Below are 14,122 nucleotides of genomic sequence, written 5' to 3'. Positions count from 1 at the left end.
CCTTAGTCGGCAAAGTAATGTCTCTGCTTTTGAATATGCTATCTAGGTTGATCATAACTTGTCTTCCAAGGAGTAAGCATCTTTTAATTTCATGGCTGCAATCACCATCTGCAGTGATTTTGGAGCCCCCCAAAATAAAGTCTGACACTGTTTCCAGTGTTTCCCCATCTATTTGCCATGAAGTGATGGGACCAGATGCCATGATCTTCGTTTTCTGAATTTTGAGCTTTAAGGCAACTTTTTCACTCTCCTCTTTCACTTTCATCAAGAGGCTTTTTAGTTCCTCTTCACTTTGAAGTCCATTATATTTAAAAATTTTTTATTTATGTTTCGCTTGTTGGGTCTACATTGCTGTTAGGGGGCTTTCTCTAGTTGCGTGCAGGGACTACTCCTGGTTGCAGTGTGTAGGCTTCTTACTGCTGTGGCATCTCTTGTTTCAGAGCACAGGCTCTAGAGCACTTGGGTTTCAGTAGTCGCAGAGCTCGGGCTTAGTTGCTCCACGCAAGTGGGATTTTCTCAGACCAGGGACTGAATCCATGTGCCCTGCATTGGCAAGCAGATTCTTTACCACTGCACTACCAGGGAAGTCCAGTCAGTTACCTTTTAAAGAGATTTTTTAGAAGTACATAAAATGCACAAGTCTGAAAGGTGCCGCTCAGTGCATTTTTACAAAGTAGCAAACTATGTAGCTGCCGCTGGATTAAGATACAAAACATGAAAGCACCCCAGAAGTCTACCTCCAGACCCAAGTTATGGTCACTATTCTAACTTCTGTCACTACCAGTAGTTTGCCTGTTTTGGTTTTTCTAAAAAATTTGTTTATTTATTTGGCCACACCATGCAGCATGTGGGATCTTAGTTCCCTGACTAGGCATCAAACCTGTGCCCCCCTGCATTGGGAACATGGAGTCTTAACCCCCGGACCGCCGGGGAAGCCCTCCGTCTATTTTTGAATTTTATATAAATGGAAGCATATTGTGTATTTGTTGTCCTTTAGTCGCTCAGTCGTGTCTGACTGTGACCCCATGGACCGCAGCAGGCCAGGCCTCCCTGTCCTTCACCATCTCCTGGAGTTTGCTCCAACTCATGTCCATCGAGTCAGTGATGCCATCCAGTCATCTCATCCTCTGTCGTCCCCTTCTCCTCCTGCCTTCAGTCTTTCACCTCATCAAGGTCTTTCTCCAGTGAGTTGGCTCTTCACAGCAGGTGGCCAGAGAACTGGATCTTCAGCTTCAGAATCAGTCCTTCCAGTGAATATTCAGGGTTGATTTCCTTAAAGATTGACGTGTTGTGTGTACTTTCTGTCTGTTTTTACTTAACGTTACATGCGTGAGATTTATCATGCTGTGTGTAACAGGAGCTTTATCCTTTTTCATTCTTGTATCATATTCCACCCATTTATGTATAGATTTACTTTTATTTGTCCTTTCCAGTGTTGATAGATCTTTATTTGTCCTTTCCTGGTTGTTTCCAGGTTGGGGCTTTTATGAATAGTGCTACCACAAAAGATCCTTGAACTTGTCTTTCGCTGGAAATAAACACCCTCTCTCTTGAATATAATTTCCAGAACTGGAATTGCTTGGTCATAAGGAATGTATATGTTCACTTACTAGGTACTGTCCAACTGTTTTCAAAAGTGTTGCACATTCCCATCAGTGGGAGGAGGCTAGTTGTTCCGCACCTTTGCTGATACTTGGTATCACCAGAGGATGCAATACAGTTAATGCAGAGCTCCCCTCAGGGCACTTCCCTTCCTTCTGGGATCTTGGGTCCGCAAATCCTAGCTGCTTTGGTTGCTCTCTGAGATGGTTACATAGCCATGATTTTGTTGCTATTATTTTATCCAATTTTTATGCTTAATCTTGGAGAAGGAAATGGCAATCCACTCCAGTACTATTGCCTCGAAAATCCCATGGACAGAGGAGCCTGGTTAATCTGATATTAGTTACTTTGTCATGAAAAGAAGAAATAAAAGTGCTTCTGTGCTCAGCCTGTTTGACTTTGCAACCCCGTGGACTACAGCCCACCAGGCACCTCTGTCTATGGGATTTTTTTAGTCAGGAATACTGGAATGGCTTGCCATTTCACACTCCAGGGGATCTTTTCAATCCAGGAGTCGAACCTGCATCTCCTGCCTTGACAAACAGATTCTTTACCACTGAGCCACATGGGAAGCCCTTACTTTGTCACAAACAGAATCAAAACTCTCTTTATTTTGAAATTTATTTTTTATTTTAAAAATTGTCTTCTACAGAAAACAGATATTTTTCTCAAATCATATTAAGGTATCATTCTACTCCAAAAGTGTGTAGGTTGGCGTGGGATGTGTGCGTCTGGGTAATGACAGTTTTCATTGTCACTGTGTTCAGTTCAGTTCAGTCGCTCAGTGGTGTCTGACTCTTTGTGACCCCATGAATCAGCACGCCGGGCCTCCCTGTCCATCACCAACTCCCGGAGTTCACTCAGACTCCCATCCATCGAGTCAGTGATGCCATCCAGCCATCTCATCCTCTGTCGTCCCCTTCTCCTCCTGCCCCCAATCCCTCCCAGCATCAGAGTCTTTTCCAATGAATCAACTCTTTGCATGAGGTGGCCAAAGTACTGTAGTTTCAGCTTTAGCATCATTCCTTCCAAAGAAATCCCAGGGCTCATCTCCTTCAGAATGGACTGGTTGGATCTCCTTGCAGTCCAAGGGACTCTCAAGAGTCTTCTCCAACACCACACTTCAAAAGTATCAATTCTTCAGTGCTCAGCTTTCTTCACAGTCCAACTCTCACATCCATACATGATCACTGGAAAAACCATAGCCTTGACTAGACAGACCTTTGTTGGCAAAGTAATGTCTCTGCTTTTGAATATGCTATCTAGGTTGGTCATAACTTGTCTTCCAAGGAGTAAGTGTCTTTTAATTTCATGGCTGCAGTCACCATCTGCAGTGATTTTGGAGCCCCCCAAAATAAAGTCTGACACTGTTTCCAGTGTTTCCCCATCTATTTGCCATGAAGTGATGGGACCAGATGCCATGATCTTCGTTTTCTGAATGTTGAGCTTTAAGCCAACTATGTTATGTTACCTAATATTTTTCCTTTGAAAGGAATTTATGAAAGTGTACTTTAACTTTTGATTACTGTACTGTATGTCTGTTTATGTTAGCAATGATCCTAGCTTAAGTGAAAAAAAAAATGTCAAACCAAAAGAGAGCAGTGAAGCTTAGATTCTTTGGTCTTCCTTTCATAACCAGAGGTGGAGGCTGCAGGGATGGGACCCTTGTCAGTGATTACGTGACACTTCAAAAGGGATGGAGCACCCACCTCCAATGGTGCCTGGGGGAGGGGAGACCTTCTGGGGGAGAAGAAGTCTTACCTTGGAAATGCTGGACATTCTCCAAAACTCAGACTTACTGCAACACAAAAGCCTTGTTTTGAAATACCCTTCAGGACTGCTTTTTGCATTGCCATGCAAGAGAAGTCAGGGTGACAGGAGAGAGCCGGGTGGAGCTGCATAACCTGGACCTGGCTGATCTGAGCTGTGGCTCAGGGCAGAGGAAGGAGATTAAAGCAGTTCTTGTGTCAGATGATATCATTTCTAGAATAGCTGACCCATCTTCTGGTATTTTTAAGTAGGTCACGGAAGAAATCCATAACTTTGCCGTGTTTTGTTTTTGTTTTCTTTGAAATTCATCACACAAACTGCTGATGATAGTCTCAGAGCAGCCAGCTCCTGTTGCAGCCTGTTACCTGCGTGTGGTCAGCATCCAAGAAGAATTCTTATATTGCAGACCTCTTTGAGAAACTTCCAAGTCTTCACAAATGGCAAACAGTTCCCTTGCCAAGCTAAATTTTGACTGAAAGGAATGTCAAGGCTATCTGTGTATGGATGAAGCATCTGCTTTGTCTGGCAACACATCTGGTTTTGTAGCTTTGATGAAGCAAGAAGGCCCACCTGCCCCTGTGGCTGGGCTGTTCAGTGCCAGTGTGTGTTGATGTCAAAGGCTGCGATGGTTCTGAAAGCCTGCTTTGAAAGCCTGCAGTTTCATCGGCGCTGGGGCCTTGGGTTACTGCCTCCTCAGGAGGTTTCGCTATGAAATGGAGCAGAACGCAGAGCGACTTCTACTGCCCAGGAGTTTGCTGGCTCTGCGAACGGCAGGTCTTGGAGTACTTGAAGTTCTACTATTTTTTTCCTTTGAAAGTAAAGGAAAACACACACAACAGAGAAAGAGGAATTTATTCATGACTTGGCTTACTTGCTAGATATTTTTGGCCTTGTGAATGAGGTAGACCTGTTTAATTCTCCATTAGAGATGTTTCTGGAAAGTGGGGCCGTGTTGGCCATGCTGCCCTCTAGAAAAGGAGACTGGGCTGGATGAGTCTGTGGCCTTCCTACAGCCGGGGTAGGGGGGAGTGTTCGTGTAGCCCGGGAGTGGCAGAGTCCACTAAGCCCTCAGCAGCAGAAATCTGGAGCAGCCTAGAGCTCTGCACTTCTCCCTGGAAAGAAAGGGAAGTCTGGCCTCAAAAGTGCTTCCTTGGGGGCCGCCCGTCGGTGAAGGAGACAGCGACATTGCTTTACTCAGTGGGTTGAGAGAGAAGAAAGCGATGCAGCGTTGATTCAGTCGGCCAGCTCTTGGAGAACAGTGCTGGTCCTTGACATCGAACACTGGTTGACTGTCATCTGTGGGCCTCGAGAGTGACTGTCTGGTGCCACTGCCTTCCCCTGGGAGTCAGGGTTTAGCATCTGTTGGTAAACCAAGACATCAGGAGCCTCAAGAGCATCAGGGTGTCATGTCTCAAGGAGCATCGTGTGTGTTGGGTGTGTATTTCTTGTGTTCAGTAATGATATCTATAACTCTAGTTACCGAGAGCTGGCCTTGTGTCGTTCACTAACAGTCACCGGAGGTAGGCACTTTTATGATCTTTATTTTCAAATGAGAGGCCAGAGAGATTAATTGGTCTGCCCAGAGTCCCAGGTCTGGCCAGTGATAGAGTCAGATTTGAATGCAGGTTGTCTGGTTCAAGGGGCTGCACGCTGACTCCGGGAGATTGCCTCACTGAAACCGGACTGCAGCAGGATCCATGGGGCAGTCTTATTGGCACAGTTTGGGTTTCTTTTAATTCTTTTCAGGAAGTTGGTGTTAATTTTTATGTTTTTTTTTTTTTTGGCTTGGAAAAAATAAGAGAAATGATCCCTGAAAATCAGATTTTTCTTTCATTTAAATTTAATTAAAAAATAGTGTATAAAATTTCACATAATTTTGTGACTCTCATTTCACTGAGGAGGGGGCCTGTAGTTTTCATTAGATTCCAAAGGACCCTGAAACACAAGCCTCATGTATCTTGGTCCCTCAGATGCTTGGCGTGGTGCTGGTCACGTAGTTCCTGTTGAGTACATTGTCATCGACTCATTGACTGAGACCTGCTGTGCTGAGAGTTGAGCCGCCACTCAGAAATGGAACACTCGTTTTTGGTTTTTTTTTGGTCAAATCACCTTACTTCCCATGGGTTGCTCCTGGATGCCACTCACTCAGTCAGCAGTTAGTTATTCGGCACCTCCTCTGGCCGGACTCCTCCTCAGGATCCAGACACACAGAGGTGAACAAGTTAGGTTCTTAGGTGCTATTCCCATGCAGTGCTGATGGTCTAGGGAGGGAAGACGGAGAAGTCACCAAGCACCTGCACACAGAGCAGTCTGGGCTCCTGTTAGGGGCATGACTTCCTCCATAGGAGGCTTAGAAGGAGCATCCAGCTTGGCTTAGGGTGGTGTGGGGGCTCAGGGAAATTGGTCTGAGCAAATGGTGTATAAATGGTGCGTAAACCTGGGGCACGAAGTGGCGGTGTCAGGTGCTAGGGAGAAGGAGGAATGTTCCTGACAGAGGGGGCAGCTTGCACCAAGGCCCAAGGTGAGAGACCAGGCCAGGGGGGACAGGGCACTGAAAGAAATCTCCCACATGGCTGGCTCACGCAGCCTCTGGGCACCTGAGTGGCTGGCAGAGGACATGGATAACAGGGTAGGGTGGGCACTTGGGGAATTTGGTTTTGTGGGTGTTGCATTTGGGGAGCTTATGAGACATCCAAAGGAGATGTCTGGCGCCAGGAGCATGACAAGGCAAAATTAGATCACTTCTTTCTCAGAAGGTCTAAGTTGGGCTCTTCTGTGGACTAATCTGCATGCCCTCTGGCAGATTCTAGATTCCAGGAGCTGCTGGTCGTGGTCCTGCCTCGAGGAGGACCCCTAGGCTTGTGGAGGGATGTTGAAGGCTGACTTGCCCTTGGAGACTCATTAGGAGTCAAAGTGTCCCTGGAAGTTGGGACAGTTGGTGGGAGCTGGGAAAAGAAAACACCCGAAGGGGCAGCCTTGAGAGACGTGGCCCTAGTGTCAGCCAGAACTCCAGAGGAGGGTGCAGCTCAGATAGGATCCCTGGTTGCCTAGAACCTTCCAGAAAGGAAGCACAAGAGTCAGGGCTCAAGCACCTAACTCTGGGGCGACCGTGTGGCCTACTGGTTAATAGCGTGAGTTATGGTTCAGACAGCTGAGGTGAGATCCCGCTCCATCACAAACCAGCTGTGTGGATTTGGGCAGGTTCCTCAACACCTTTAGACTTTTGTTTTTGCACCTGTAAACTGGCGATGATAGTCAAAGCCCCTTCCTAGGGCTATTGGGAGGATTTGTGTGATAATGCATTTGAGTCCTTACTTAGCACTCTGACTGCAACAACAGCTATGCCCAGCAGGTGGCTGCTGCTGGTGTTCCTCCTCTTCTTCTTTTATTTTTTTTTTTTTGGTTTAATTAACTGATGACTTTCTGGTTGCACCAGGTCTCCTTTGCTGCTTGTGGGCTTTCTCTAGTTGCAGCACGCGGGGGCTGCTCTTCGTTGCAGTGCGCGGGCTGCTCATCGCGGTGGTCCTCCTGTTGCGAAGCACGGGCTTTAAGTACACGGGCTTCAGTAGTGTGGATCCTGGACCCTAGGACGTAGGCTCAGTAGCTGTGGCACATGGGCTTAGTTGCCTCGAGGCATGTGGGCTCTTCCTGGACAGGGTTCGAACCCATGTCCTCTGCGTTGGCAGGCAGATTCTTAACCACTGGACCACCAGGGAAGTCCCTCTTTTTGTTTAAATAGTTGTCATTATCACAGTCACCCAGATGTCTCTCTGAGATGGATGCAAACCTGTCTTGAATCTTGAATCCCAGCCCTGTAGATTTAGGAAGGCCAGGTCTTTCTCTTCAGATCTGTGTAAGTCCCTGGAGGCTTATTCCCAACATATACATCAGTTCTGCCCTGAGCCAGTGATGGGGCAACAGTTCTGCAGACTCCCCCTGCCTGAAGAATCTGCGCGCAGAATGCTAGGGAGCCATAGAGCCTTCCTGGAAAGGGAACCTTGGGAGCCACACTAACAACTTTAACAGGTGCTGTAGTCATCACACTCTCTAAAATACCCATCGGCGGCCCTCAGCTGATCCCAGCCACTTTCCAGCTCTTTGTTCCCCTCCCAGGACCATCCATGTCCCTTCACTGCACAGAACAGTTCAGATCCCCAGTGCCTGAAACCCAGTGTGCAACCTCAGGTCCACGGAGGTTCTCAGTCAGACAGGGTACCTCCATCCCGTAGGCCCACCCTTCTTTGAGGACCGAGACTGTAAGTAGCCCCTCTAGTGGGAATGGGAGAAGAGGTACAATTTCCTTCTTCTTTTTATTGAGAGTCACAAATGCTGCTTTGCTCTTGGCCCCAGGAAAGGAGGGCTGGCAGGTGAAATCTCCTGAAGGGGTGGAGCTGATACCATGGAGGTTGGTGTATGGCCCGCCTGGTTTGAACTGGCCTCATGCTTGCTGCTGTGTGGCCTCAGGAAATTTCACTTCACTACTCTGAGTCCCTGAACTTCTGAGCCCAGGCTAGCTTTCCCTTCCTGAAAACTCCACACCCTGGGACACAAATCACCCTGGAGGCCTGTGCGATGGGATGCTCTCTTCACCTCCACCCTCCCCACTTCTGGGGTATTAGCTCACAGCCCTGACTCCATTGACCTTAGCTCTGTGACCCTTCTGGAGGGAAGCAGGAAGCAAAGCCACACATCGGGAAGGTCAGCAGAGTCCAGACTCCCTGGGAACCAGAAACTAGGTCCCTGGCCTCTGGTTCCTGGCTCCTGACTCTCCCAAGGAGGTCCCTGGCCTCCTGTTTGATCGGTTTCCATGAGAAAGGGGCTTTCTGAGACTTGCCCCTGTTAGGCCATACAACCCCCACCTCTGCCCCACCCCACCCTGCCCGCTTCCTCACCTTTTCTTCATTGAGGCCACCCAGGCTGCTGGGCTGTGAGAACAGAACAGTGGGAGACCAGGTGATGTTTTTAGTTTCAAGTATCAGAAAACAGCACAAGCCAGCTTGACAAAGGTGAGTTTGCCAGTAAAAAGGGGAATTTGCCATAAGCCTTAGGGGGTATCTCCTGGAACCCGGAAGTGGAGAAGAGCTGGAATCCAGGCTTGGAAGCCTGACCAGACTCCGGTTTGTCCTGTCTCCTCCATCCTCCCTCAGATCCCTCTTTCCGTGACTCCTTGGTTGGTCGGGGAGCGGTGGAAGAGGTCGGGATGCACAGGATGACTGCAGGCTGCAGGCTGTCTCTTTTCCCTCTCCCTCCACCTAGAGCCCAAATTCATACACAGGGAATTATTAATGGCTCAATGGAGGTCAGGTTCATGTCATTCAAGGTGACTGCCCCTGTGATGAGGTTGCAGGCACGATGCAGTTCCCAGAGAGGTGGGGATGGTCAAGAGCAGGGCAGACACCCCAACGTGTGAGTAACAGGGAACCGGTGTCCTCAGTGTCCCCTTGTCCTAATACATCACCTGCCTCTTGGGGACCTTCTGGCTCTGAGACCCTGTCTGCTCCAGTCAGCGCCTTTGCTGTTTGTACTGTGCAGGCTTCTGAATGGAGCCTGGGGTTGAGGGGGTTGGTGGGGGGGTAGTGAGGGCCTATGGGGGGGGTGCGGTTAAATGAGCAATGGCTTCTGCACATTGATGCCCTCAGACAGCCCATGTTCAGACAACCTTTATTTGCACATGGCTTAGGTCAGATGTGGGACACTTGGCCATTAAGAAGTGAACGCTGCATAGCTATTTGAGGTTAAGAAAGATCTCCTTATGTAGGAGCTCACTCTGCATGTTAGTAACTCTTCCTGTGGTTGGTGATGTGTGTCTCCTTCGGGGATGAAAGCCGGCCTCTGGAGGACTCAGACAGCCAGGGGCCAGTCTGGGCCATCTGGGTTATGTGGCGACTCCCTGAGACCTCCTCAGGATGGAAGGAGTCCCAGAGCCTCTGCGGTCCCTTCCCCCTGGGTGGTCACTGCGGTGTTGCCAGGAAAGGGGCTCTGCCGTAGATGGGCACTGAGGGGTCTGCCCTGGGGGCTGGGAATACGTGTGGTGCCCCCAGACCAACTGCCTATTTTTTATGGAAGTAATTTTCCTCCAGACACTTAGAATTCAGTAGTGTGTATTAGACAAATTATATACCTGACTGGAAAAATCTTAACTGCATTTTAAATCCTGGATTTATATCTGGCTGATATTAAAAGAAAAGCCATTTTGGTCACTTCTGACTAAGTTGTTACCTGTATGCAATTGAGACAGTTAGACTGTTTAAAAAAAACATAGTGTTTAATAGTACATAGTGTTTAATAGGATTTTGCATGCCAAGATTGAGGCTGAGTGTCAGAGCATGAATATAGGTTTATATGTAATGAGGAGGTTAGAGGCAGTCCCCTGTACCCTGGGCCCCCTCTCACAGAGTGGTCCTGGCAGCCCCTTCCTGCCTGTAAATATTTGGGGTTGCCTCATTGGCATGTCAGCACGGGTGAGAAGAAGCCAGATGATTTTATGGACTATAAACGCAGGCACCAGACATGCTCCAAAATTCATTAGTGTTTGCTTGTCATTACAAATAGCCTGGGTTGCTTGCCTTCCGACTAGACGGGTGGACAGTCAGGGCCCGCCTGCAGGGCGTGAAGAGCTCTGAAGCGCTGGCTCTCTGGGGAAGTGAGAGTTTAAAGCCGGCCTTTAATTTACGGCTGGAGAGCATTTCTTTCTCTTGAGTGTAGGTCTTGAAAAGCTTGACTCTAGATGTAGGCTGGCTTTTCCTTCAGTGGAAAATATGAGATTCTTGGATGAAAACGGCTCGTAAAATGAGTTGTGATCTCTTGTTTTTTCCCCTTTTCCTCTTCTGCATTGTGGATAAACTTTTTGGAGAGGGAAAGCCTCTCAAAATGTAATGCCCAGACACTTCTGTGTGCAGCTGGATTTGGTCATCTGTCTCTAACCCTGTGCCCCTCTACAGAGCACAGCACCCCTCCTCAGCTGCTGTCCCCTCCTCGTGGACCTGGGGCACTTGGGGCTCCGACTGTGGCCCGCCCCTCCCTACCGCCACCTCCCCCCAACACAGGCCACTTTAGGCCCCAGGGGAATCACCCTTGAGGTGATTGTGAGGCTGTGAGAGGCTCTGAGCCGCGGCCCTCTGACGTGCAGGCAATCAGAGCAACACCTAGCTGGCTTGGCTGCGTATTTGAAGTCACGCTACAGGCGGCTCCTGGAGTCTGAGTGGCATCTGGAGGAAGGTGGATGCACGAGGGGGCCACTGTGAGGTCTCCGAGTGGAGCTGTGGATTTGAATGTAGTTACCGGAGATGTTCTTCCAGGCGATCTTCTTGTGGCTTGAGCAGGCATTCCTGGGCCTGCTGGGGATGGCGGTTCCCTGCTTACCATTCAGTTGTCCGGCACGTACTGACTGGCATGTACCATGTGTGAGGCTCCCTGCCTGGTGTTCAGGGGACTCGAGGTGAGTGAGGAGATCTAGAGGGGAAAGGAAGGAATCTGTGTGCATAGTGGCAGTTCCATTCAGTTCAGTTCAGTTCAGCCGCTCGGTTGTGTCCGACTCTTTGCAACCCCATGGACTGGAGCACACCAGGCCTCCCTGTCCGTCACCGCCTCCTGGAGTTTACCCAAACTCATGTCCATCGGAGTCGGTGATGCCATCCAACCATTTCATCCTCTGACGTCCCCTTTTCCTCCCGCCTTCAATCTTTCCCAGCATCAGGGTCTTTTCCAATAAGTCAGTTCTTTGCATCAGGTGGCCAAAGTATTGGAGTGTCAGCTTCAACATCAGTCCTTCCAAAGAATATTCAGAACTGATTTCCTTTAGGATTGACTGGTTGGATCTTCTTGCAGTCAAAGGGACTCAAGGGCCACACTAACGAGAACAGACTGAGCACCATCTGGGCGGGGGGCTAATGTGTGTAGCCGGGGCACAGACACGGCACCCCCAGAGGGTCTTGCTTGCTCACGGCCTGGAGAGATGGCTGTGGTCTGGACAGAGGACCAGAAGAGAGGGCGTTTCAGGTGGAGGGAGCAGCTTGGACCTGGTAAGGTGATTGGGAAGAACATGGCCATGTACAGGGGCCAGTGAGCAGATTTGGTCGGCCAGAGCAAAGGAGAGGGGAAGGGCGCCCATGCAAAATTAGACTAGAGAATGGGGTGGTCCCATCGTGGAGCCTCAGACACCATGCCCAGGGCTCTTAGGACTTGGTTCTGTAGGCAGAGCTGTGCTTCTTTCAAGAAGTCATCGGTGACTCCTCTCTCTCATGTTCTCTGCTCCTAGGCAGTCCCTGAGCCCTGTCCCCCCTCCTTCCACCTCTCTCAGTCCCCAGAGTCACCTCCTAGGTAGGCTGCCCTCTTGCCTCCTTCTCACCTACTCCTCGGGGACATCTCCATACCCCCTTCTGCCCCATCCTGCTCTGTCACCCACCCTGCAGTTTTTAAATCTCTAACCACCTCCCCGAGTGTCTTCAAGATGTCCACTGGTTTCCCAAGTCTACAGGCCCCATGAGACCTGGTTTATCCCTTCCTGTCCAGCCCACCCCACCCACTGTCTGCTCCCCCTGCCCCCGCTGCCTTGCAGGCCCTTGGATCCACCACCAGGCCCGGGCACTGACTGTTCACTGCCCGACAGGCTGCCCTCCATGCCCTCCTGTCCCAGTGCCCTGGCTCAGTACCAGGCCCCCTCTCCTTGTCTGTGAAGCCCCCCGTTACTTCCTTGGCTCACCCTGCACTTGTCCGCAGGCACTTAGCAGCATGTTCTGAATGAATACCAGTCTGCTCCATTGGCAAGTGCAGGAGGTAAGTGCTGCGTCCACCCTCCAAGCCCCCAAGCCTCGCACAGAGCCTGGCACAGACAGGGGAGGCCCTGGTGGAGACTACCAGGTTAGTGTTCCTGGTGAGATGGGGCTGCAGACAAGGGTTGAGGGGTGGCCAGGCCTGAGGCGGGGATCAAAGGAAGCCATGGCCTTACTCCCCGTCCTACAAAAGGTGGTTTCACACCTCAGAGGCTGTTGGCTCCAGAGTGCGAAAGGCTTCCTCACACTTCTAATTCCAGCAAGTATCCTCGTATAGATCAAACGTGTGAAAGGCGGTTCTTGTTTCAGCTTCTCAGGAGAGGAAACAGCTTCTCTGAAAGCCGTTCCTCCCGGTCCCCACTCACTGGCCGTCTCTGGTCGCCGTCAGACCGTTCCCACGTCAAACCCGCCTCACTCCTGTGGTGGGTCCAGCTGCGGAACCACCACTGGGGTCTATCGGGAGTCTCTCGTTGTTTCCAGAAATCCTGCTCTGTGCGGGGACTATACGGTGCTATCAAAAAGCGAGTTCCTGGGAGGTGGCAGAGGAGACTCAGTGTGCTACACTGAATGAAGCGGTGACTTTGATGACTGGAGACACCGTGTGGCCCCCTCCTGCAGCTCCAGCAGAAGTCAGGCCTGATGCACGGTGCTGGGGTCAGGGGATGTCCTTAGGGTGGGACAGCCTGGAGCCCCTGTGCAACCTCTCGCCTTGCGTTCTCTACAGCTGCCTCTCCACCCCCACCCCTTGGTGAGGTCAGCCTTTTCTGAGTGAAGTCGTCCACTCCTAGGCCCCTTGTCTGGTTCAGTTCAGTTCAGTTCAGTTCAGTCGCTCAGTCGTGTCCGACTCTTTGCGACCCCATGGACTGCAGCACACCAGGCCTCCCTGTCCATCACCAACTCCCAGAGTTCACTCAGACTCACGTCCATCGAGTCCGTGATGCCATCCAGCCATCTCATCCTCGGTCATCCCCTTCTCCTCCTGCCCCCAATCCCTCCCAGCATCAGAGTCTTTTCCAATGAGTCAGCTCTTCGCATGAGGTGGCCAGAGTACTGGAGTTTCAGCTTCAGCATCATTCCCTCCAAAGAAATCCCAGGGCTGATCTCCTTCAGAATGGACTGGTTGGATCTCTTTGCTGTCCAAGGGATTCTCAAGAGTATTCTCCAACACCACAGTTCAAAAGCATCAATTCTTCGGCGCTCAGCTTTCTTCAGCTTACCTCATACCTCAAACCCACCTCTGAGGCCTTTCTGTATTAAAAGCCCAGGCTGTGGTGTCTGCCATTTATCACCTGGATAAACTTGCATGCCTGACTTCATCTCTGTGAGCCTCAGTTTTGTCATCCATAAAACTGGAATAGTGAAACCTACTTCATGGTCTGGCTTTGAGACTCGCACAATAAAGTAGCCGCAGGCACACTGTTTAGCGCCTGAGGTGCGGGAAACACGCAGTGCCTTGTGGCTCTCTTCCTTCACCCTTTTGTTCACTCTTAACCCCTACAGTGCCATCCACCTGGCAGGCACAGTGTTATTCAAGATGTTGGTGAAAAACCTTGGCAATAATGCTTGACCGGGCTGAAAGAATAGTGGTTAAGAGATTAGGTTTTAGCGTCACACAAACCTGAGTTTGAATCCCATTTTTGTCATTTGTTTGCTGTGGGACCTTAAGCAAGTGAACTATTCTTCCTGAATCTCAATTTTACTTGTGTGTAAACTGGGGGCAAAATCATAGCCCTTCCTGGTAGATGCCATTGTTAACAGATTCAGTTCAGTTCAGTAGTGTTTAGCCTTGCCTGGCCTGCAGTAAGCTGTTAGCTGTTGCTGCTATCATTTTAGTCTCATCGTATTGTTATTCTCAGCGCGGGGACAGGACTGGTTTGTCTGCTCGCCTCGCAGAAGGAGCAGGAGCCGTGGGGCTGGTGGTCGGCTGTCTCCCTGTCCTCCTACTGTGCCCTCCTCCTGGCTGGTGTGCTGAGGGGCAC

The 14,122-nt window shown here is 50.1% G+C and overlaps 1 protein-coding gene across 17 annotated transcripts in view; it reads left to right on the top strand.

Annotated features, from left to right (window-relative positions):
- RALGPS1 (Ral GEF with PH domain and SH3 binding motif 1) overlaps positions 1-14,122 on the top strand; it is a 302,601-nt gene that overhangs the window by 72,601 nt on the left and 215,878 nt on the right. The window contains exon 3 of one of the 17 annotated variants that reach the window (XM_042245695.2): positions 12,091-12,147. The exons of the other annotated variants lie outside the window; for them this stretch is intronic. Coding sequence (XP_042101629.1) covers positions 12,112-12,147 — 36 coding nt within the window. The 5' untranslated portion in view covers positions 12,091-12,111. The remainder of the gene's footprint in view (positions 1-12,090; positions 12,148-14,122) is intronic. 17 annotated transcript variants of the gene reach the window in all.

The sequence above is a fragment of the Ovis aries genome, chromosome 3 (genome assembly GCF_016772045.2).
Source record: "Ovis aries strain OAR_USU_Benz2616 breed Rambouillet chromosome 3, ARS-UI_Ramb_v3.0, whole genome shotgun sequence".
NCBI classification, from domain to species: domain Eukaryota; kingdom Metazoa; phylum Chordata; class Mammalia; order Artiodactyla; family Bovidae; genus Ovis; species Ovis aries.
This window is presented reverse-complemented; position numbering and strand designations above follow the sequence as displayed.